Here is a 25784-nt window from a genome sequence, read left to right as displayed (position 1 = left end):
TGTGGCGGGAGGAGGGCGGGCCGTACCGTTTTCGGCCCAATCAGAAGCCAGAATTAGTCTGACCTTCGCTTGCAACACAAACTGCCATGACGGTTGATGGCACAGCGCCCTAAGTGTGGTCTGTTATGTCACCTGTATTATTAAAGACCTGTTAAAACAAAACCATCATCAGAAATAATCACAGTAACTCTAAATACTTATACAGGAACCGAACTTTCTGTACGTGTAAAGTAAGGCATTACAAAATACAGTTGTAAATGTTGAATATTTGCATCATCCTTATTGGCCGAGTATATTACAAGGAGTTACAAAGGTATGTGTAATAAATTAGTTTTACCCATACATTGTATATGTATGCATATTTAATCACATAATCACCACTGTATTGTGTCATATCCCACCACTTCCACTAGCACAGATCTACCACAGTTTTTTCATCCAAGTATTTAATAAACAAAATATGATCAATTTGATATAATTTGATTTGATTTTTGACATACCATACTATTTTCCAATAACTGTCTCCCAGATTATTGTGTCTAAAATCAAGGTTATTGGGTCTTAGCCTCATTATGGGGGAACTGGTCTAACTGGTTCAGTCTGATGAAGTTACAAAGGTATGACAGTAGCCTGCAGATATAGAAGACTCATGAAGGAGATCAGCAGCGTCTCTCATACTGCGATTCTTTACAAATCATGGCTCTAACCTTTATTCAACCAGATGCAGTTGTCCCACTAAGATTTCTGCAAATGTCTTTTTCCAGGCAGACGTGTTCAGGATGCAACTGACCTGCTGAAATGACGGCCGTCAAAAGGAATTATTCTGACTCTGACTGTGTTTGATTTGTTCAGTTCTACTTATTACATTAGCCTATTTCACATTTAAAAATCTTTGTGAGTGTAATGACCTCTGAAACATAATAACCAATTATGTAATAGTTATGAATAATTATAATATAAAATAATTAATATAATCTTCAGTGTAAAAACGACACTTGTGGTGATGAACATCCTCTGTTTTGACTTACAGGTGCATGTTCCAACAAGAACAGGTACAGTGGTCAAGTGTTTAGGTTGCAGTTCACTGTGTGTTTATTCAACACTTCACTGTCCTCATGGATCGATTTGCCTTCAATAAAACATCAGATAAAAACAGAATGAAGCTTTAATTTGTGGTCAGGTTTTTAAACTGAAAACATAAAAACACAAAAAGAGATTTTTCTTTCTTTATCAGGATCCATCAGAAGCGAACAGAGTCCCCTGAACCCAGCTGTGTGTCCATGAGGAGTGACCAGTCAAAGTCTGAACCTTTTACATTCAAAGATGGACACCCTCCCTCTGAAGAGAGGTCAGCTGTTACTGACATTTAACTTTTACTGATTGTACTTTAACAGTTACATATCCAGAGAAAGGATTTCTTAGTTTGTGATGTTCATTTTGTTTCTCTCAGGATCCATCAGGAGAGACCAGACTCCCCTGAACCCAGCTGTGTGTCCATGAGGAGTGACCGGTCCATGCGTCATCCTATTGCTTTCAAAGATGCGCATCACTCTACTAACACAAAGTAAGGATTAAAACTGATGATAAACACAGACGAGTTCCCGTAAACTGAATGGCAGTGCTTCCAGAAAACAGGTGAGACTGGTTTTGCAGGTTGTTACACATTAATCTGGACATCTGTGACATCCAGAAGTTACAGCTGTCTCTCCTATTTTTGTACAACATGTCCTGGGACCTGCACAACAAAATAGTATAAACATTAGTCAGTGCCATCCAAAACAACCAATAGGAGCATTTCCTGATCTGGGTCCTATCAGCAGGAGTCAGACAGACATGAGTCATAACTCACATGACCACAAGAGGTCACTTGTCAGGAAACATACCTGTAGCCTGAGAAGCTTTACAGTCAGTGCCAATGATTAGTGTCCCCTGCATGAAGGTCAAAGACACTACATGCTCTTTCACTACTCCACACCCATAGTTTCTGCTGAGTTTCTGCTGAATGTAATTCCTATATACAGTATATTCATGTGGAGAACAACATAGCAGGTCTAGAGTGTTGTGAACAAACAATAGCCACTGTTTTGTCCATCCTATGTTACTATTAGGACGCATCAGAAGCGAACAGAGTCCCCTGAACCCAGCTGTGTGTCCATGAGGAGTGACCAGTCAAAGTCTGAACCTTTTACATTCAAAGATGGACACCCTCCCTCTGAAGAGAGGTCAGCTGTTACTGACATTTAACTTTTACTGATTGTACTTTAACAGTTACATATCCAGAGAAAGGATTTCTTAGTTTGTGATGTTCATTTTGTTTCTCTCAGGATCCATCAGGAGAGACCAGACTCCCCTGAACCCAGCTGTGTGTCCATGAGGAGTGACCGGTCATCCTATTGCTTTCAAAGATGCGCATCACTCTACTAACACAAAGTAAGGATTAAAACTGATGATAAACACAGACGAGTTCCTGTAAACTGAATGGCAGCGCTTCTACTGAGGCTCCATCAAGACTGGTTTTGCAGGTTGTTTCCAGGGGTGGACAGTAACAAAGTACATTTACTTGTCAACCAGTCCTGCAACCTGAGCATCCATGTAGCTGTTTTTTTAAAACCCTCTGATATGACCCATAAGAGTGTCTCCTGAAATAGCGGCCTGAAGGCAGCAGATGTACTAGACCTTGGGTGTTATGGTCACAATAATAACAACGTTGTTCACTTTGTCAAACAGTCATGGATAATAGAAACAACATAAACTGCTACTGTCACATGGGAATCGAACACGGCTCTCCTGTGTCATATTCATCCATCCACCCCAACCTCCTCCTGACGTGGACTTTGTCGCTCTATAAACTACGTCACCGCACTTTTCCCTTTGCTCCCGTCATCATTACTACGACCACTAGATGTCGCCTAGCAACAAAACCTAACTATGGGTCATAATAATCTGCTGACAGATGACCTGTGGGCTCGTTTTTGCTGGATAATCTCATTTACTTGAGTACTGTTCTTACATCTAGTTTTCCAGTACCTGTACTTGAGTATTACTTTTTATTGGAAACTTTAGAATTTTACTCTTCTGCACTTAAAAGATAAATATTGTACTTTTGACTCCACTACATTTCTATGATGTACTTGTTACTTTGAAGCAGAGCTTGTAGTCAGTGAAATTAATTTTCTTTCTTTTTTTTTTTTTATGTGATAGCCCATATGCTGTGTTCATCACAGGAGAAAAACCAATCAGAGCCAACTCCAACATTGTCAGTCATGTTGTGCTGCTGCATTTTTGAACAGCTGAGTTTGAACTTGGCAGTGTCCTAACAATGGCTACATTAGATACAAAAATGTCAGCCACTCCTTGTGTTGATTCAGTTGTGTTTTTATGTCCATGTCTTCAGTCTTTGTGTCACATTCTACCATATTGAACACAAACTGTGTATTTTACAGGTTCACAATGACTCAGCAGGTTGTTTCAGAGTCATTAGGTTCTGTAAATGTGGAACACTACAGCAATGTGTTGACATGAAAATGTACTTTTGAATACTCAAGTTTTTTTTAAAAACATGTACTCCAGTACTTCAACTGAAGCAAAAGTTTGACTGAACAACTTTTACATGTATTGGTGTAATATTTGACCTGGAGTATCTATACATCAACTCAAGTAATTGAGCTGTGTACTGCTGTCCATCTCTGGTTGTTTCACATCAGTCTGCAAATGTTTGACATCTAGAAGTTATATTTTTACAACAAGTCTTGGGACCTGAACAACAAAATAGTATGAATATTTGTCAGTGCCATCCAAAACAACTCATAGCAGCATTTTCTGATCTGTGTCCTATCAGCAGGATTCAACCCTGTCACCAGACAAAAGCAGATATATGGGTTCATTCTGCAAAACTAGATGACAGCATTTTTGACATTTAATGTCAAAGTAAATTAAATTATTTTTTTTCTTCTTCCAAAGTCTTCACATGATGACAAAGTTGTGGTTAAACCCACAATAACCTTTTCTCACCACAAGCTGTAAACACAACACTGACAGGACATGTTGGTGAATAGTTGCTTATTTATAGATCTAACAGGTATGCTTTGGTATTAGCATTCATCTGGAGCGCTGCTTGTGTTCACCAAATGAATGTAGGTCTGATATTCAGTCTTAGCGACTCTGTGACTGTGTCTGTCTGCTTTTTAGTGTAGAATGAATGAAGTAATGTAAGCCAGTGTTAATATAAGAATATTGATTATAGCTGTTATGGAAAGGTCATGGTTATGGCAACAAACTACTATTAAGGTATGGATATGGTGAGGGAAGGTGATCATGTGATCACAATACTTTACGTAGATCTTTTGCATGAAAAGTTGGATGTGCTACTTGCCTATCCACCACCCTGATCTTCACACTCTGACTTCCTGTGGTGCTACATGACGGGCACACTGCTTCCTGCATTGGTACTGAATACTGGCACTGTATGTAAATCATCTGGTGCATAAGCGTCCAATAAGAACATAATCAGTATGGATACTGAGCTGCAGGATGACAAGTTCTCATCAAAATGGCAACACAGGTTGTTTGTCAACGGCCCAGACCCATTCTTTTTCTGCCTGCTTTAGAAAGGCACATTACTTTCATTGGACCTGAACATAAATTGTGATGTGCAGATTCATCCAGTATGAATGTAATTCCTATATATATTCATGAGCAGAACAACATAGCTGGTCAAGCTGGTGACCACTGTTTTGTCCATCCTATGTGACTATTAGGATCCTTCACACCCATAGTTTCTGCCTGCTGTATAAAGACACACTACTTTCTGCCCTGGAACTGAATGTAAATTGTGATGTGCACATTCAGCCAATATAAATGTAATTCCTATATACAGTACCTTCATGTGGAGAGCAACTTAGCAGGTCTAGAGTGTTGTGAACAAACAATAGCCACTGTTTTGTCCATCCTATGTTACTATTAGGACACATCAGAAGAGAACAGAGTCCCCTGAACCCAGCTGTGTGTCCATGAGGAGTGACCAGTCAAAGTCTGAACCTCTTACATTCAAAGATGGACACCCTCCCTCTGAAGAGAGGTCAGCTGTTACTGACATTTAACTTTTACTGATTGTACTTTAACTGTTACACATGCAGAAAAAGGATTTTTTTAGTTTGTGATGTTGAGTCTGTTTCTCTCAGGATCCATCAGGAGAGACCAGAGTCCTCTGAACCCAGCTGTGTGTCCATGAAGAGTGACTGGTCAAAGTCTGAACCTCTTACATTCAAAGATGGACACCCTCCCTCTGAAGAGTAAGTTAAGTAAGCTTAATGAATTACACATGATACACTTCAACAGTTACACATCCAGAACAGGTTTGCTTAGACTGTGCATATTCGTTTTCAGTAGAACTGTCCTCAGTGATGTAATGTCACTAAGTACATTTACTCAAGTACTGTACTTAAATACAATTTTCAGGTGGTTGTACTTAACTTGAGTGTTCCCATATGCTCGCACTTTACTACATTTCAGTGGGAATTACATACAACTTTTTACTGCACTGCATTAATTAGACATGCAGCTATAATTACTTGTTATTCAGCTGTTTATGATCTTACTTACAAAACAAATCTTAAATAATATGATTCATTGTTATAAATCAAAACACCAAACAGTATAACGTAGCTAAAATAGCTTCAGCTCTACCAGCTATAGCAGTAAAATGCTGCTTTCACACTAATGCATCAATAACAATACTTTGTTTTGGCTGAAGTCAAGTTTTAGAAGTTTTGGAATTGATTATTTTTATACTGTTGTAACTATGTTTTCTCTCCACCACTTCACATGCATAGGCTACATTAATATATCTGTATATTAAGTTGATAAGTTTAGTTTTCTATGTGATTATAGCCTCTTTGTATGACAAGGCATGACACTAATATTTTAAGGGAGTATTTAAGGGAGTGTTATTGGTGATATTCTTACAACTACCACCAGATGGCAGTTAAGTAAAAGAAAAGAAAAATCCAGTCTTACACAATGTTATGGAAAGCTGTTTTAGTGCTTTTCACTATTGTATTTCTATATTTTATTACATTTAATTTATTAATTCAGCACAATATATTATATAATGTAATATATTGTAATGCAAGGACGTAGATTTGGTTTCACCATTGGTAGGGACACAACAACCCTGCCACCCCTCCTAAACAAAAACACTTTTTAATGCCGACAACTAAGTGTTTTTTTAACATATGATCTCTATTTACATTTTTAAAAACTAAACAGAGTAACAGAACAAAAATTAAAAGAAAGTAAACTTTCAGAAACTACTTGTTAATGGAAAAGAGAAAAAAACTATCAATATTTTTGCATTTTTACATTCAGCATCAACATGTTTATATTCAGTAGCGCTACCAGTGCTACAGTTCCCCTTTTCTGCCTTGATTTAAAATAATCTCCACCTCAACCACCTACAACAGTGGGGTCCCCACTCTTTCAGCCAATCAAATGCTGCCATGTCTGAGTCTTTGTCTTGGAGAGGTAGCCTCTGGGATGGCACATCAGAATTATCTAATGGCTTCGCTCTAAACATAGTGCAACAAGTTCATTCAGTTATTGGTAGGGACAATTCTGGTCTCCCAAAATATTTGTAGGCACCATCCATATGAAAACCTACACCTATGTTGTAATGTATATATTGCTTTTAGATTATAATGTTATCTCTCTCATTTCCTAATTTCTTATTTTATCTTTGTTTATTACAGATAGTTCTTTATTCATTTTTATGCTCTTAGCCTGGCTATTGTGTCACTGTAATATGAGATTTATCCCCAGGGATAAAAAATGTATTATCATATCTTACTTGGCTGTCAATTCCTTTGTCAAAACTCCTGTTTTTATTGTCCACCTTTGATCAGCTGATTGACTTTCTGGTTGTATTAACTGATCTACGGCCACATGTCTCAGAGCTTGGTGCCAGTCGTGGTGGCTAACCTACTGTTACACCAGAGATGAGGGAAGCCATCAAGAGGGGAGGCCTTTCAAGCCTGGCTGACCTAGAGGTCTGCTAAAGCAGCAGACAGGTAATGGCAGCCCTAAGTGACTATGGCTACAGCAGCTCTGGATGCTGGCAGGAGTTAAGGGAGGCCATTGATAAGGACTTTTGGTTGACCTCAAGGAGATTCTGGCAAACCATCTGGTGCCTCAAGAGGGGGAAGGAGGGCTCAGATTCAGAAGGAGCAATGCAGATTCTATCATGGCCAGTGGACCACCTCTTTACCCTGGCAAGGCTACTTGAGGGGTCATGTTTGCCTATCCAGTCTAGAGGTGTTTTGTAGACTTGGAGTAGGTCTACGACCAGGTCCAAAGGGGGATCTTGTGTGGGGCACTGCGAGAATATGAGGTTCCAGGGTTGTTGCTATGAGCTATCCGGTCCCTGTATAACCAAAGTGAGAGTTGTGTCTGTATTTTCAGCAGAAAGTTAAACACGTTCCTGGTGGGTGTTGGCCTCCACCACAATTGTCCCCTTTCACTAATCCTGTATGTGATTTTCATGGACAGGATCTCAAGGTACAGCCAAGGGGAAGAGTGTGTCTGGTTTGGGAGCCTCAGAATCCTCACCCTGCTATTCACAGATAGAATGGCCGGTCTGTTGGCCATGTCAGACCGGCCAACAGAAAATCATCACATGCACTGGGGCTGTTTGCAGCCGAGTGTAAAGTGGTTGGGATAAGGGTCAGCACCAAGTTTGAGGCCATGGTTCTCTGCTATAAAAGAGCAGATTGCTCTGTTTGGGTTTGAATGGAGATTCTGCCCCAAGTGAAGAAGTTTAAGCCTTGGGTTCTCGAGTCGGATTAGGATGGAGTGGTAGATTAACAGGTGGATCGATGCAGCAGTGAAGGGGGTGTAGCACTGGACTATCATGGTGAAGAGGGAGCTGAGCCAAATGGCAAAGCTCTTAATTTACTTGTCAATCCTTGTTCTGGCCTTCACCTATGGTCCTGAGATTTGGGTAAGGACCGAAATAATTTTATTTTGCAGAGTGTTTGGGCTCAGCCTTAGAGATAGGGTAAGGAGCTCTGACATCTGGAGATAGCTTCTCCTTCATGTTTTAAAAGCACGTCCAACTCATCTGTCCTGGGAATGCATCGGGATTCCCTAAACAGGGCTGGAAAACGTTGCTGGGGGAGAAGGTTGTCAGGTCTACTTTGCTTGACCTGCTGCCACCATGACCTGATCTTGGATAAGAAAATGGTTGGATGGATGGCTTTGCTCTGTTTGCAGAAATATATTAGGTCATTTATAAGGAAGTTAAATATATAATGATGGATGGACTCGAGATGTCTCCAACTTCACTGAAGTTCATTCTTTGTATAAATTATGTACACCGTACAGTTAAAATTTCTATATTACATTCGTGTCCTTCGCCCTAAGTAGTTGTGATGTTACACAATACATCAATGTGTACAAACTGAGTTTTTATGAAGGAAAGTAACAGAACAAGACACAATACACATTTCTGAGTCGAGGGGTACATTAAGTGAAGGTTTACATTGTTGTCTGCCGCAGTGTCACTCTTGATATTACCCTCCTGTCCTTCCTGTGTTGATATTAGAAGAAGGTCCAAACCTCTTACATTCAAAGATGGACAATCTCTGTCTGAAAGGAGGAAATAATAATTTAAAAGTGGCAGCCCAAAGAAAATCTGTTTGTACGTGTCAGATTCTGTGTTGTGAGATATAGAATTTGTCTTAGAGACTTTCAAAAATGTGACATGCCATCATAACAGTGGTACACACACTACTGTTCACATCTTTCTGCTACAGCTAAGCATGACCACACTTTAACTAGCTATATGTCAGTCTGCAAGCTACAAGATCACATTCTACATCACATTTCCTTTAGAGACCATCAGGACGAGTGTGTTCAGTCTGGCCAGAAGCATCCAACAGACCTGGACTCTATATTTTTGGTATGTGAATGGTCAACGTTTGGATGTTGAAAAAACTGACTTCAGTGGCACATTAAAAAAAAAAATTCACTTTCTGTCCCAGTTACTTGAAGAGAACATTACTACCTTTGTGAAGAACGAGCTGAAGATGATCCAGAGGGTCCTCAGTCCAGAAAACCCAGAATGTTTGGAGTCTGAGAGAGAGACTGAGGGGGTGGGAGACAGTAAGGAGGAAAAGCAAAAGAGGAGCAGTAGAGCAGCATTTCTGAAGATTACACTGTACTTCCTGAAGAGAATGAAACAGGAGGAGCTGGCCAACATTCTGCAGAACAGTAAGATGCTTTAACATATGAAAAGGGAACAGCGGAAAATGACATTTCTTGTAGATGAAAACAAAAGTCTGTAACTGAAAATTCTCCTGATTGAACTCCTGATTATTTTGTTACATATGTTGTTCCCAAATATCAAGAATAACCATCATCATTCACCCACTGATGTTATTGTTTGTTCATTTAGAAACACATGTCGTCACCTGCCAGCATAAACTCAAAGCTAATCTGAAGAAGAAATTCCAGTTTTTGTATGAGGGGGTCGCTAAAGCAGGAAACCCAACCCTTCTGAACCAGATCTACACAGAGCTCTATGTAACAGAGGGAGGGACTGGAGAGGTCAATGAAGAACATGAGGTCAGACAGATTGAAACAGCATTCAGAAAACCAACAAGAGCAGAAACAACAATCAGATGTGAAGACATCTTTAAACCCTCACCTGACAGAGATGAACCAATCAGAACAGTGATGACAAAGGGAGTGGCTGGCATTGGGAAAACAGTCTTAACACAGAAGTTCACTCTGGACTGGGCTGAAGACAAAGCCAACCAGGACATACAGTTCACATTTCCCTTCACTTTCAGAGAGCTGAATATGCTGAAAGGGAAGAAGTACAGCTTGATAAAACTTCTTCATCACTTCTTTTCTGAAACCAAAGAAGCAGGGACCTACAGCTATGATAAGCCCCAGGTGGTGTTTGTCTTTGATGGTCTGGATGAGTGTCGACTTCCTCTGGACTTCCACCACAATAAAGTCCTGACTGATGTTACAAAGTCAGCTTCACTGGGTGTGCTGCTGACAAACCTCATCAGGGGGAAACTGCTTCCCTCTGCTCGCCTCTGGATAACCACACGACCTGCAGCAGCCAATCAAATCCCTCCTGAGTGTATTGGGTCAGAGGGTTTGATGACTTACAGAAGGAGGAATACTTCAGGAAGAGGTTCAGAGATGAGGAGCAGGCCAGCACAATTATCTCACACATCAAGACGTCACGAAGCCTCCACATCATGTGCCACATCCCAGTCTTCTGCTGGATCACTGCTACAGTTCTGGAGGATGTGCTGAAGACCAGACAGAGAAGAGTGCTGCCCAAGACCCTGACTGAGATGTACATCCACTTCCTGGTGGTTCAGTCCAAACTGAAGAAAATCAAGTATGATGGAGGAGCTGAGACAGATCCACACTGGAGTCCAGAGAGCAGGAAGATGATTAAGTCTCTGGGAAAACTGGCTTTTGAGCAGCTGCAGAAAGGAAACCTGATCTTCTATGAATCAGACCTGACAGAGTGTGGCATCGATATCAGAGCAGCCTCAGTGTACTCAGGAGTGTTCACACAGGTCTTTAAAGAGGAGAGAGGTCTGTACCAGGACAAGGTGTTCTGCTTTGTCCATCTGAGTGTTCAGGAGTTTCTGGCTGCTCTTCATGTCCATCTAACATTCATAGACTCTGGGGTCAATCTGCTGACTGAGGTGCAATCAAAACCCAAATGGTTCAAGGATGCATCTTCAATCTTCTACCAGAGTGCTGTGGACAGGGCCTTGAAGAGTGCAAATGGACACCTGGACCTCTTCCTCCGCTTCCTGCTGGGTCTTTCATTGGAAACCAATCGGCATCTTCTGCTAGGACTTTCGAAACAGGAAAATAATTACTCACAGATCAACAACAAAACAGTCCAGTACATTAAGAAGATGACCAGGAAGAATATCTCTCCAGAGAGAAGCATCAATCTGTTTCACTGTCTGAATGAGCTAAATGACCATTCTCTACTGGAGGAGATCCAACAGTCCCTGACATCAGGACGTCTCTCCACAGATAAACTATCTCCTGCTCAATGGTCAGCTCTGGTCTTCATCTTACTTTCATCAGAAAAAGATCTGGACGTGTTTGACCTGAAGAAATACTCTGCTTCAGAGGAGGCTCTTCTGAGGCTGCTGCCAGTGGTCAAAGCCTCCAACAAAGCTCTGTAGGCAAAAAGATGAATATACAGTATATATAGATCAGCTACATGAATAAACAAACTCAAAGTAATGTCATGTACTTTTACTGCATTAATATCTTTTCCACTGTTATGTTTTGTACTTATTATTGCTTCCTCAGGCTGAGTGACTGTAAGTTGTCAGAGAAAAGCTGTACAGTTCTGGCATCAGTTCTCAGCTCCCAGTCCTGTCCTTTGACAGAGCTGGACCTGGATAACAATGACCTGCAGGATTCAGGAATGATCCAGCTCTGCGCTGGACTGGAGAGTCCAAATTGTATACTAGAAACTCTAAGGTTAGATAAAGTTATGATGCTTTTATGTTAGTCTGCACACTGATGTTCATGTGCTGTGTATTACTGTTATTTGTGGTTAAATTTCCTTTCATAAAACAATTTGCATTGATCAGCCACTGTTTTTGAAATGTTGTGTTGCATCTTTTTTATGTTTTTTATCTTCTGGCTATCTTTTTTTGTTCAGAAAGAAGACAGGGTTACAAACTTAATGTTTAATTATAAACAAAAGTGTTTCATTTCACTTGTAGGTCGAATCAAACTACTCTCACAAAGACATGCTGTCAGAAGCTCTCATCAGTCCTCAGCTCCAAGGGCTCCAGTCTGAGAAATCTATACCTGAATTACAACAACCTGCAGAATTCAGGGGTGAAGCTGCTCTCTGCTGGCTTGGGGACTTCACTCTGTAAACTGGAAGGTCTCAGGTTAGGTCTCAGGTTTGTTTTACCTAAAGCATTATATGGAGCTCCTGTCCTGATTTTCTTTTGTCATTTGTTGAAAATATACAGTATAGTGTATATATCATCATTATTACCATTCCTCTACACCTTTACTCCCATCTCAGTATGGCTTCAAAATATTTTTAGCAAAAGACATTGGTATCAAAGAAGCATAATTTCTAGGACATATGGCTGGCATGACTGATTGCAGACTGAATTTAAACTGTTGACTATTTAGTTCCCTGTGAGTTAGATAGAGATATTTGGTGTCACTAGCTGACCTCAATTTAGAATTGGAATTAAAGATGGTGACTGAATAAAAGATGTAAATAATATTCTGTTTTTGTTTTTGTTCTTTCAGTCTCATTAAGTGTAATCTATCAGAGGGGAGCTGTAGAGCTCTGGCTTCAGTTCTTAGATTACAGTCGTCGGGTCTGAGAGTGTTGGACCTGAGTATGAACAATCTGAGGGATTCAGGAGTAAAGCTGCTCTCTGCTGGCCTACGGAGTCCACAATGCAGACTGGAACCTCTCAGGTCAGCTCAGGTTATGTTGTGTTGTAATTATGATATTGCAAGCTTATTAATTTACTCAATTGTTAGGTGTGTTTATTTTCTACATTCTAATGAATGATAAAAATATTTAATTTTGATTTCTTCAGGCTGAGTTGCTGTGGTCTGACAGAGAAAAGCGGCAGAGTTATGGCTTCACTGAGTCCTCTTGTCTGAAAGCGCTTGATCTAAGTAACAATGACCTGCGTGATGCAGGAGTGACACTGCTCTTTGATGGTCTGGGAAACCCTCACTGCTGACTGAAAACTCTCAGGTCAGGATTCCTTAAACTGAATAGATGACCATTTATCTGCAATAAACCATTAACAGTATAAGATTTTAATGTGATTTTAAATCAGTTGTGTTACTCAGCATATGACTACATGTTTACATGCCATGAGGGTTGAACCTGGTTACTTGCCATATACGTTTTCCAGCTCTTCAGGCATTGGAAATTGGATATGTGATTCCTGTCAGAGTGCCCTGGGTTCTCCTCACAGTTGTGTGTGTGTGTGTGTTTTACCATCACACAGATGTGTCCACAGAGCTTCCAAATCAGATGCCCAAACCACCTCAAATGACCCCCTGCAATAATGTTCCTTTCTATTTTTATACACACTGAATTAACCACACCAGGCCTGCTCATAATGCAGTGTTGTCCATTATATCATGTGAAAGCCAAATATTTCTTTCACAGTCTGGATATAACTCTTAATCTAGCTAAATAGAAATAAAAGCTTATTCTGTCAGCAGCTTTTATCAAAGACAGTTACAGCATTTGGGACACAAATAATGTAATATAATATTACCATTACTTAACATGTACACGTTTCTGTATTTGTAGTCTGTCGGGCTGTCAAGTAACAAAGGAAGGCTGTGCTTCTCTGGCCTCAGCTCTGAGATCCAACCCCTCCCATCTGAGAGAGCTGGACCTGCACTACAATCATCCAGGAGACTCAGGAGTGAAGCTGCTCTCCTCTAGACATAAGGACCCACGATGCAGTCTGGAAAATCTCAGGTATGGAGATCCCTGCTATCATGTAGAGAAAACAACTAAAGGAGCCATTGACCCAGGGAACCATGCAAAGTTATGTTGTTTGCTTTTGTTTTAATGGTGGATTTCACAGATTCATATGTAGTCATATGTAGAGAAGGTTGTGTAATTATTTGACAATAGAATTATATATAACATAGAGTTATAAATAGACATAAAGAGACAAAGTTACTTGTGAAAACAAGGTAGAGACATTAGCCAATACACAATTATTGACTGTAGAGATTTTTTATCCCAGACATCATATTTTTTCACCATCTTAAAAGTAGGCTGCTATTAATACTATTGCTAATGCTTCTGCAGTGAAAGAGAATATGGTCTGACATTGTGTTCCCCTCACTTCAGGATAGACAGTGGAGGAGAAGAGAGGCTGAGAACAGATCTGAGGAAGTGTAAGTATTTACTTTAATTGGGACATCATTAAACCTTACTATTTCAATAAAGCATCTGCTGATGTCTCATCATAAAAGGTTTTTCCAAATTAATAGTCAAACTGCCACTGAATTCTTACTAATTTAGCAAATAAACAATAGGATGCATATCAGAACAAGATTTCCTTCTGCATTTTATAGTGGAAACATCACTCCGTGAGTGTCTCTGCTAAAATCAGAAGAAATGATATAAGTCTTTATTAAATATAGTCTTAGGCAGTTTCCCTCTCTTGAAATGAGTTAACTCAACCAAACTGAATTAAATTGAATTGTTAATTCCAAGTTGTCACATAAGTTATGAAGTGATAAAATGAAAGTTACAAATGTAACTACGGTTCTATGGGTCCTGGATGACCGCCAGAGGTAATGATTCAAGCACTGAATCTTCCCCATTTTAGACCAAAAATTTCCAACACTATGAGCAGGTCCCAGACTGAAGCTCTTGGGCTCTAGGAAGACACAATCCCCAAGCCCCCTTTAAGAAAAGAGACACCAGACTGTGGCTCCTCACTGTATTATTGTCAACTCAAGCATGCTGACATGAAATAGCAGTTACATATATCCCCAATGTAGAGCTCTCATCTAGAAGGGACTGCAGAAATTCTAAAATGATGGGCACTGAGTCCTCACCACTGGGTTCTACACTTCAGAGCTAAAAGAGTTCCCACCTGTTGTCATACTGTAAGCAGCTGGATGGTGCTCTGGGATTATGGATTCTCCTTCTGACTCCTTCCACACAACTGCTCAGTAGTGACTGACACCCTCCAGGGGCCAAACGCATAGTTGAAGGTGACAAGGATTAGGATGCCTAATCTGACCCTCTGACTGAGATAGGAGATCCTTCCTGTTGAAGAGGTGCCACAGCAAGCTGTGACAGAGCCTGTGGAGCAGAGGGAACCATGTCCTCGCTGGCCAAAAGGGGGCCACCAGCATAGGTCTGTGGCCCTGTTGAGGCAAAGCAAATCAATATCCAAGAACCAGCAGGAAGGCATAAAGTAGGCTCGGCATCAAGTGTTCACCAGCATATCCTGACCCAGAGAACTGGTCTTCTCCCACCAGAGGGGCAGTGGGTCAGTGCCTCTGAGTTGAAGATACTCTTCTGATGGGGGAACAGTAAAGGCAGTGGGGGCTGGTCTGCGTCTGAAAAAGAAAATATCAGGTGGTGTTGGGTCTGGTGGCATGTCCAGCTGCAGACGAACAGGGGCCGGATGATAGTCCTGATAGCTGAAGCCAAGACGGAGATGATGTTTTCCTCTGGGAACAACTCAGGCTTGGGCTGCATCCTTTCTTTCAACACCAGGGTCAGGAGACACGACTTAATTTGGGTCTGATATGCTCATAGCTGCTCCAGCTGATAAGAGAACCCTAATCCTTACCTTTGACAGATTTAGCTCTCTTTCTGGATTGGGTCGGCTGAGCTGGAGGCAACTGGTCTATTGCAGGGACTCTCCATTGAATGATTGCATCAGCCCTGCCAGCCTAGCAGTTCCCAATGCCCAACGCATGAAGTTGCAATTCATGCAAGGGTGCTCTGAGAGGCCCTCTATCAGGCCTGAGACTGAGACCGGTGGTGCAACTATCATGGCCGTCAGCTGCTTGAAGAGTGGCCATGGAGATCAACAAAGTGGTAACTCTTGTAAACACCCACCGGAGACACTGTATGCACACTGGGAGAGGGAGAAAAACAGCCATCTACACCAGTAAAAGCTGTTGTCAGCAGCCAACGCCAAGTCAGCGAGAGAGAGCACTGTCGACACAAAGCAGGAGCTAGTAATATTCTACTTTGTGTTGGGAGTGGGGAGTGAAAGCACTGCCGTTACAAAAAGAGTGTTGCTATGGCAACTAACAAGTTAGCGCGAGCAAGAGCACTGTTGCTAACTGTAGGCACAAACAGAGGAGTGCAACACCCTACTGCCTGTTGGGAGCAGGGAGTAAAAAACACTATATTCACCTGAACATGCAAAGCAAGAAGATGAAAAGAAACAGATTCCCCAATAACAGCAGAAGATATACCCTCTCTCAGGTCAACAGGGGTCATGGGTGACGTTGGTATAAGATACTTGAGAGACAGATGCAGGAGATGGAAGATCTGGTGCTTAAAACACTGTCTCTGGCTGTGAGGATGGATGAAATAGTTAAGTTCACTGAACTTTAAAAAACTAAGATTAAGATATTGAGCTGATCGGATGTCAGATTTGCTTTCCATTTACTGTACATTTTCTCAGTTTGAAGAGTTAGAGTTTTATTTGGAAAACTGAACTGTGGCTGCTTTTAGAGACACCAGAGTTAGGCAGTATGTGAGGTTGCTATCAATGACCTTGTTAGTTTGTTTTTTAACAGTCATGAGACACAGCTCTCAACATGAAGAGATTCTCATAACCAAAAGATATACACGCAGCTGATATGTATCCCATGTAGATGTGCAGATAGCAACATGCCACAGCAAGTTCATTCATTTCGCTCCTGCTATTTGCTGAACAGAATAAAGTGTTTGTTTTTTTTTCTCCTTCAGATGCCCACTATCTCACACTGGACAGCAAACCAGTCTACCAAAACCTTACTGTCTCCAAAGACAAGAGGAAGGTGACAGGGTCAAAACGAGTGTCACATCATCATCACCTGAAATACTTTTTTGAACCATACAGGTTTGAGTCCTGTGAACAGGTGCTATGTAAAAATGGTCTAACTGGTCGTTGTTACTGGGAGGTGGAGTGGAAAGGATTTGTTTACATAGGGGCAACTTACAAAGGAATCAAATGGACAGGTGAGGATGTTTGTCTGGGAGGGAATAACAAGTCCTGGATCCTGGAGTGCTCTGAAGAGATCCATCTGGCACAATAACAAAGGAAGAAGGATAAAAATTTCCCCCTCCTCTGTGTCTCACAGAGTTGGAGTACATCTGGACTGGTCTGCGGGCACTCTGTCTTTCTATGGATTGTCCTCTGACACACGAATCCACCTCTACACCTTCCACTGCACATTCACTGAACCTGTCTACCCTGCATTTATGTTCAGGTTTACAGCTGAAGAGTCTGGGTGCTCAGCATCTTTGTGTGAGCTGTAGGACAGTGAGTTAATTCTGACACTGTTAATAAATGTAAATAATATACCCACTTATACAGTACAAATATGCTAGCAGTAACCAAGGTACTGTTAGCATAGACTCTGCCATCCTTATGTTAACATTGTACTTATCATGTTGTGTGCACTCAGTTCCCCTGTGCAGTGAGGGATGAACGCTGAGATTTCAGGTTAACTCACTTTCAGCTTGAATTAAAGTGGTTCAGATAATTTGGGCAAACCTTTAGTTAAATTTTGCACCAGTGCTGATGATCTTGGAACAGTGGTTCAGAGTCTTAATGGTTCCACTTCTTCCCTTCATCCCATCCTCACCTCATTTAATCATTTTATCAGCAGAATGATGTAGGTGTGCTATATGAGTATTATGTAATGTTTATGTAATTATGAGTTATAATTTTTAATCCACGCTAGGAATTCATTCTATAGAATATGGATAAATGTGATTTTTTTATTATTATAAATGTATTGTTTTTGCACTTATTTCATATTAGTTATAATCATCACATCCCTGTATGTTCAAGTACTTTGTGGTATGTGTTAGTGTGTTCTTTCCAGCATGGAGTATTCCATAGGTCTGATACAGTATCTGTGAGGCTGAGTGGTTCCAGATAGTGTAAATCTTTAATGGGTTCCTATAGGACAGTGGTTACTTTGTTCTCTTGAATGGTATAAATGAGGAGTTCCACTGTTGTTTGGCAGGAATCTGACACTCTGCATGTATAAGTGAACAGTCCACTATGTTGTACAATATATATATATTTATATCATATACAGAACCATGTGTCTGAACACTTTTATCTCACTGTGATATTTTGGTTATTCCTTTTTAAATAAATTAGCACAAATTTGTAAAATTCTGTTTTTGGTTTGTAATTATAGGATGTTGAGTGTAGATTGATGAGGGATTTTTTTTTTATTTCAACATGAGGCTACAACATAATAATATGTGAAAGAAATTAAAAGGATCTCACTTTCTAAATGGGCTGTATGTACTGGGCAGCAGAGGGCAGTGTACACACATCTTTTCAATCATTCTTTTGGAAATCACATGCAGGCTATCAAGTGTGTATGTGAAAACACCAGCACCGATTTCTTCTGTACCCTGACCACTTTTGGCTCAGCTGATTGCATAATTATGTTTCTACATTGTCCTCCAGTGGTCACATAACAGGTAACTGCACATACAAGAGAAAAATTCCTCCAAAAAAGGACAGAGGCATGGTGGCAGTTTTTTTTTTCAAGCTTTCAGTTTTACTTTAAATCATCAGCAGCGGCAGCGGCAGCGGCGGCAGCAGCAGCAGGCAGAGGTGACAGGGAAACAACAGCGAATAATTACCAGGTGTGGCAGCTGATTGCTCAGGTACATCAGTTAGGCTGATGGTGTCACAGGCTTACAACAGATTCAACAGCAACCACACAAATTAACAAAAAACACTCATAACATTATGCAAAAAACTTTAAAACCACTGTTAAAAGGAAGGTTTAAATCTGCTGATATCTTCCAGTGTTAACTTTGATGAATTATTTCAGTGCTATTGTATATTGTCCATAAGTGATTGTCCATGGGTAAAATCTACATAAATTCAGCTTGGCTCCAAGTTGCAGGTCCAACGTACCGGGAAGTTTTACGATGTCAGTTAGATGTTTAAATTCCTTGCATGATGTCAAATGATCATATATGACACTAATGGGTCCTTTTGAATCCTCACCTAAAGGAACTACTTGTAAGTTGTGCCATTGCAACATAGCTAATGTTAGCATTAACATTACCAGTCTAGAAAAAAACAAAACAAAACAGGGAAGTTCAGCATCTCATTTCTTTACTCACCAGGAGCTGTCTCCAGAGGTGGAAAGCAACTGCTTTGTTTTGCTTGTGCTTCTACCACTTCTTTTTTTGTACTGAAGTTAGCATGTTAACCAGCTAGGCACTAGCTAGTGTCCAGGCTGCCCTGAAGAAGTACCTGCTCAGAGGACGTATCATAACCTCTTGTCCTGTAGATCCAACAATGGCTGAAGCTCTTGGCAAGATTGCTAAGTAAACAGTGGTTAATGCTAATGTTAGCTATGTAGCAATAGCAAAACAAGCTACTAGAGCTCCTTTTATGTGGGAATCAGGCAGCACTCAGTTTTGCTTATCATCAGCATTACATCTGCACCCATTTCAAAATAGACAAACAGACCTTGACCACTTGCTCATGTGGCAATCAACTGGACACTACAGCACACACTAACAGATCCAGTGAACTCTTTCAAGACTGAAAGAGTTTACAATTCTTTTCTATAACCTATTTGTTAAATAAAAACAGTGACAGTGAACCCAAACAACCAAAAAGAACCACAATTAACCTTAAAATAGGCAACATGAATATGTTATTTTATAGAAATTACAATTTTTATTACTCAATTATTCGTCTCCTCTACTCTAATACTCCAGTACTCCATCTGCCCAACATAATATTAGCACAAGTTCCTCTTCTATGAAGAGGAGGTAAAATATGTCACAATCTTTAGAGCATTTATTCCAAAACTCTACTGACATGGATGATTCAGACAGACTTAAAACCAAGAAGATGCTTTAGAGAGGCAAACAAGGCTTTAGTCCTGCTTACACTGGACTAAAATTCCCTGGAGATCTCTTGTGATTTAGGAAATCTGTTTGTGTTTCACAATACTGACAAGTTCAGAGTCATGTTAATTTGCACCCAGACTGACCCAGATGTGAAAGAAAAGCACAGCAAAGCCAAGAAATCCCTTTAAAAATGACCCCAAATTAATGGCAAGCTGATGCACACTGTACTAAAAACACTCACCAAAAAAGAGTTTAACGAACTGCATCACTGCTTTCCTTTTTTGTATCTGACAGGAGTGATCTGTAGAGGAGCAGAGCGACTCCCCTCCTCACCACTGGGTCGGAATATAGGGTAGACCTTGGTCTTTGTTAAGGTGCCGGTGTTAACCCAGGATGCTAATAAATCAGTCCAAAATGGTACACTTCCTGTAAAAGCACATCTCGTAAAAGAGTAGATCAGAGCCCTTGTATCCACGTCATAGAAAGAGACCGACCCTTCCTCATAATTCACAAACACTCCGACCTTCTGGGGCTGTGTAGACAAGGACAGGATGACAGGAGGATTTGCGTTAGCCTGGCAACGTCCCCAGTATGACCCCAATGTCCAGCATCCATTTTCAGGGCAGAGAGACAAATTGACACCTTTCTTGCGAATGGGCTCTCTTGCTACTCCAACCTCCCATCCTCTTTGCCCTTTAAGCATAACTTCATAGTAGAACCTGCCAGAGGAAAACCCCTCATTCCCAAGGACAAAATGGAGTGTGTCAAACCTTTCAGGGTTGTCAGGGACTCTCCTCTTTGAGCATCCATCCCACACTTGTTTCCTGTCCTCAGAGAGGATGAGGGAGGGGTGTGCCGTGTTGGGGTCCAAAGTCACTTTTATGGCATATTGCTTCTGAATTTTACCAAGTTTGTCATCAAACACATCCTGTGCTTCTGTATCCATGGGTTCTTCAGCTGTCTCTTCTTTAACTGCCAGATTGACTTCTCTGATCCTATCCTCCATGAATTTGTTCAGGGTCTCCTCAATGTTGGCCACTGCTCTCCTCACAGTCTCTATATGCAGGAGACTTTGGGTTGGAGCTGCAAAGTGGTGTTTTGAGTTTGAAGGGGAGGAGATGGATGGGAGGCCCTGGAGGAGTCTGAACTCATCCTCAGTCTCTGAGAGCTCTTCCAGCTTTGTACTTATCTGACGGTTCTCTGCAATCTCTAGTTGCAGTTGTCGGACGAGAGCTTCAGCCCGCTGCTCTGATGCTTTCTGCTTCTCCTCCAAAAGCTCAATCAGCTTCACCTTTTTGGTCTCAATCAAGGCCATCAGAGCTGTGAAGGTCTTAGTAATTTCTGCTTTTGTTCTCTCCACTTCCTGCCGGCCTAGCTTCACTGAGTCTTGAATCCTCTGAGCTATGATGCTCTTCTGGCTCAGAGTGTCGTTGACTTTCCTTTTCATACACTTCAGCTCAGTTTTCCTGTCCTTAAGCTCTTCCTCTACAGAGACAGCTTCATGCATCACATGATCATCCCTCAAGCACAGAACACAGACACAGCTCTGCTCTTTCCTGCAGAAAAACTCTATCACCTTGTTGTGTTTCTTGCACACTCTGTCCTTGAGGTTTTCCACAGGTTTCATCAGCTTGTGCCACTTTAATGCCTGAACGGTATGATGTGGCTGCAGGTGAGCACTGCAGTAAGAGGCCAGACAAACCAGGCAGGATTTCAGAGCCTTACGCTTCATGTCATGACAGAAGTCACAAGGCACCTCCCCGGGCTGGGCAAGGGAACCACTGTTGTCCCCTGCAGCTCTTGTTCTATTGAAAAGCTCCAAGATGTCTCTAAATTCTGTGTTGACTCGCAGCTCTGGGGTTGTGGGGAAAATCTCCTTGCACAGTGGACAACAGCTGATTTTTTTGACGTCCCAGTAGTTAGTGATGCAGCGCTTGCAGTAGTTATGTCCACAAGGAGTAGAGACAGGTTCAGTGAAAACATCAAGACAGATTGAACACATAAATTGTTCAAAGGATGGGAAAATGTTGGCTGAGGCCATATCTAGAGGGGAAAAATAGAGAAGACATAAGAGGGTAGAATAAAATTCAGTTTTGCATTATCTGCAAAAATGTTCTGTGAAACCAAGGTAGTGTGTTGTAACTGTGTATTCTCCAGTCTGTGTTAGTCTGAAACCGAGGCAACCATTTCCTTTTTATTTAGTCTACTTAGTTACTGTTTTTTTTTGGTTGTACCTCATAAGAATAGAATAGAATAGAATAGAACAGAATACACATCATTAATGTCCACTTGTGGAAATATTTCTTTGGCTTCACAGACATACAGACACTGAGAAGCAGCTTGTGCCATGAATTAAGATACATGAGATAAAGGTAATAAAGAAGTGAGCCTGTACTATGGTTGAGATGAATGTGCTAAAATATTAACAATCAATAAATATCTTAACTAGAGGTCATAAAACCAGAGTGATTTGTTTCGTAAGATCTCAGCAGATGGAATAAAAAGTCTCTCAAAGATTAGAGTAGAATGTAGTTGCCCTACATTGTGACCTGAAGGGTTTAGTATTATCTTGTCAAAGGCCTGTTTGGTTTTAGTATGTGCAATGCCACATATGCTTGTCTGGGCCTCTAAAGTACTTCAGAGTATCCAATGAAAGTTCTCTTCTGTGTATTTTATAGGAGATTGGATCTTGCCATTGTTAAGGCATCAGGTAGTATGTCTGACTGAAACTTTAGTAACTACCCACCCAAATACATTAAAGACTAAGTGATATTCTCCCTCACTTACTGCAGCTTATAGCTGTATGGATATATAATTATACTGCAGTAAAACAAAGGCAGTACAGTATGAGCCATCAAGATGGTTCATGCTGGCTAAAGATATTTTTCACTCTCCCTGTAGGGTACACACATTAATGCATTACCTTGCCTTGAAACTCTTAGTTGTGGTTCTAGACTATTGTCCTACAATGTAATTCACAATGAAAATAGAGGAAATTAAAACAAATATCAGTTGGTGGCTTTTGCTTTGGGTTGAATCAGCATCCAAAGACAGACGTCTTGCATGATTTTTCATCAGAACAAAATGAGCATATATACTACACAAACTGCAGAAAAAAGCTATAACATTTAGTAGTTTATGTTGTATGATATTGTTATTTTGTGTGGTCAAATGTGGGCTTTATTATGTAAATGTTTAGTGTTTACAGCCATGCCTCTGTCCCTCCTTCATGCCAGTTCAGCACAGATAGGTTACTGAGAACTGCAGAGTCATAGTTATAAAGGCAAAGAGGAAAACATGGAGCAGATTTACACAGTAACAGCTGCTACCTTGAAAAGCTTTGTGCTTCAGCCACAGTTAGTCCAGTTGGTCACTGACTGTACACAGACCATCATGTACACAGATTAAGTTTGAAATTTGACAAAAATTATTTTAAAACTACAATTTATTTATAAATAAAACAGTGAATGAGTCCCTGTTTATTGTTAAGATAGATAGATGTAGAGAAGAAGTACAGGACACTGCTTATACCACCAGGACACAGATTATCTTTACACCCTGGCACTGCTACTTATTTTGTGCTCTTACAGTGTCTGGGCCACTACTTTATTACACCAGATTTGATTCCTAAAATTATATCATACTGGTACTTAATAGAAGTGCCACTATGATAAAATAATGTTCATGTGAGTGAGAAAAGTGTCAGAGCAGGTGATTAAGTCAAAGCTCACCTGTTTAGACGTCACAGTTGTGGTTTTCTGGAGAAAAGCGGGATAATCCTTTGCTGAGAGGTCTTTGTCTCTAAGTTTCATTTCCTGACAGCAGAGAGGACACGCCCCTCCTCCTCTGCCAGCCTCTGTGTGTGTGTTTACTCTTGACCTTCCATCTTTGTGAGGACCAACTTAAGGTTTAGGAAAGTGAGGACATTTTGGAAAATAAGAATACTATGGAAAGCGTTATTTTTGGTCAATCGGGATATTTTGGAAATAGATCTTTGTGTGATCTTTGACACTGGGAGTGAAAACATTTTGAAAAGTAAAGGCACTTTCTGGAAAGTGGACAGGATTTTTTGTAAAGACTTTGAAAAATGACTTTTTGGGAAAGTGTTGACAGTTTAATAAAGTGATGACACTTATTATATTTATATTGTAGTATTTGGAGATATTCTTAAAAGTAAAGGTAGTTTTGTAAAGCAAAACATTTTTGGAAGGTGGAAGAATATTGTTTCAGGAAATTTAGAACATTTCTTTAAAGGTCCCATGTTGTATAAAATGAAATTTCCATGTTTTTTTTGATAAAGCAGGTCTAGTTCTATATTAGCCTAATGCTAAATGCTAGGACTAAATGACTACAGACCCATTGCCCTGACCTCTGTGGTCATGAAATCATTTGAGCGCCTTGTCCTGTCCCATCTCAAATCCATCACTGACCCACTCCTGGACCCCCTGCAGTTCGCCTACAGAGCCAACAGGTCTGTAGACGACGCCGTCAACATGGCTCTCCACTTCATCCTCCAGCACCTGGACTCCTCAGGGACCTATGCCAGGATCCTGTTTGTGGACTTCAGCTCTGCCTTCAACACCATCATCCCGGCTCTGCTGCAGGACAAGCTCTCCCAGCTGAGCGTGCCTGACTCCACCTGCAGGTGGATCACCGACTTCCTGTCTGACAGGAGGCAGCACGTGAAGCTAGGAAAGCACGTGTCTGACTCCCAGACCATCAGCACTGGATCCCCGCAAGGCTGCGTTCTTTCTCCTCTGCTCTTCTCCTTGTACACCAACACCTGCACCTCCAGCCATCAGTCTGTCAAGCTCCTGAAGTTTGCAGACGACACCACTCTCATTGGACTCATCTCTGATGGTGATGAGTCTGCCTACAGGTGGAAGACTGAGCGTCTGGTGACCTGGTGCAGGCAGAACAACCTAGAGCTAAACGCTCTGAAGACAGTGGAAATGATAGTGGACTTCAGGAAGAGCCCAGCCCCACCCACCCCCATCTCCCTGTGTGACTCCCCCGTGGCTACCGTGGAGCATTTTCGCTTCTTGGGAACCACCATCACACAGGATCTCAAATGGGAGCTGAACATCAGCTCCCTCATCAAAAAAGCTCAGCAGAGGATGTATTTCCTGAGGCAGTTGAAGAAGTTCAACCTGCCAAGGACTATGATGGTGAACTTCTACACCTCCATCATTGAGTCCATCCTCACCTCCTCCATCACCATCTGGTACGCTGCTGCCACGGAGAGGGACAATAACAGACTGCAGCGTATCATCCACTCTGCTGAGAAGGTGATTGGCTGCAATCTTCCGTCCCTCCAGGACCTGTACGCCTCAAGGACTCTGAGGCGTGCAGGGAAGATTGTAGCTGACTCCTCCCACCCTGGACACAAACTCTTTGAGACACTCCCCTCTGGCAGGAGGCTGCGGTCCTTCAGGACCAAAACCTCTCGCCACAAAAATAGCTTCTTCCCATCTGCTATTAGCCTTATCAACAAGGCTAGAGAGCCCCACTGTTGCTGATCAATTGCACCAATCACCAGAAAAAATTCCTTGTATGTGAAAACATACTTGGCAATAAAACTGATTCTGATTCTGATTCTGATTCTGATTCTGATGCTGTAAAAGTATCAAAGCCTCAGTCCACAGAGTGATGCACACAGCCTGTATTCAGACACTGAGCCTTAAAACCAGCCGTCAGGACTTCTGGAAATCTGTGATGTCACAACAAAGCAGCCACCGCTCTCAGCCATGCTCCAAGCCCCGCCCACCTGGACCCACCATCCAACCTTGCAAGATTTGGTTTCTCTGAGTGTTTACTTGAAATCTGCTATATTTTTATTAGATCACTCAGAAAACAGTCAGCCAATCAGGAGAGAGGACTGAGAGAGGACATATAAAACTACACCAGGCCTATATCTTCTCATGGATATCAACACTTAAAATAAAACACTGTAAAAGTGTAAAATATGGGACTTGTAATTTAAGATTTTTCTTTTGGAAGTTTAGGACAGTTTTTGAAATTGAGGAATTAAAAAAGTGGAGATTTGATGAAATTTTGGACATTTCTGCAAATGGAAACATTTAATAAAGACCCAGTAAAGAAATATTGTGACACACAGACTTAACCGGGA

At 41.1% G+C, this 25784-nt stretch overlaps 1 protein-coding gene and 1 pseudogene across 8 annotated transcripts; one reads left to right on the top strand and one right to left on the bottom strand.

Moving 5' to 3' along the window:
* The first annotated feature begins 2322 nt into the window (after window positions 1–2322).
* LOC139632440 (NACHT, LRR and PYD domains-containing protein 3-like) lies at window positions 2323–17150 on the top strand (annotated as a pseudogene).
* LOC139632441 (E3 ubiquitin-protein ligase TRIM39-like) lies at window positions 9035–23491 on the bottom strand. 8 transcript variants are annotated; one of them, XR_011693558.1, is made up of 5 exons: window positions 23386–23491; window positions 18914–21697; window positions 14673–15144; window positions 9701–11222; window positions 9035–9138 (listed from the first exon to the last, which is right to left on the bottom strand). XR_011693558.1 is itself a non-coding variant. In XM_071497361.1 (2 exons), the coding sequence occupies exon 2, from the start codon at window positions 21693–21695 to the stop codon at window positions 19920–19922; it is 1776 nt and encodes a 591-aa protein (XP_071353462.1). In that variant the 5' UTR covers window positions 21696–21697; window positions 23386–23491; the 3' UTR covers window positions 18314–19919. The 8 variants fall into 8 exon arrangements, 1 of the variants encoding a protein (XP_071353462.1); XR_011693553.1 differs by having other exon boundaries at window positions 9035–10886; window positions 11119–11222; XR_011693552.1 differs by having other exon boundaries at window positions 9035–11222.
* Between the last annotated feature and the right edge of the window lie 2293 nt (window positions 23492–25784).

Source organism: Trachinotus anak, unplaced genomic scaffold, assembly GCF_046630095.1.
Source record: "Trachinotus anak isolate AG129_WGS33_773 ecotype Australia unplaced genomic scaffold, CSIRO_AGI_Tana_v1 ptg000014l, whole genome shotgun sequence".
Taxonomy (NCBI): domain Eukaryota; kingdom Metazoa; phylum Chordata; class Actinopteri; order Carangiformes; family Carangidae; genus Trachinotus; species Trachinotus anak.
The sequence above is the reverse complement of the archived record's forward strand: the minus strand, read 5'-3'. Positions and strand labels throughout refer to the sequence as shown.

Bases quoted from the DNA above. Each gene is read 5' to 3' on its own strand.
- LOC139632441 (XM_071497361.1), bottom strand. From the start codon at position 21,695: ATGGCCTCAGCCAACATTTTCCCATCCTTTGAACAATTTATGTGTTCA.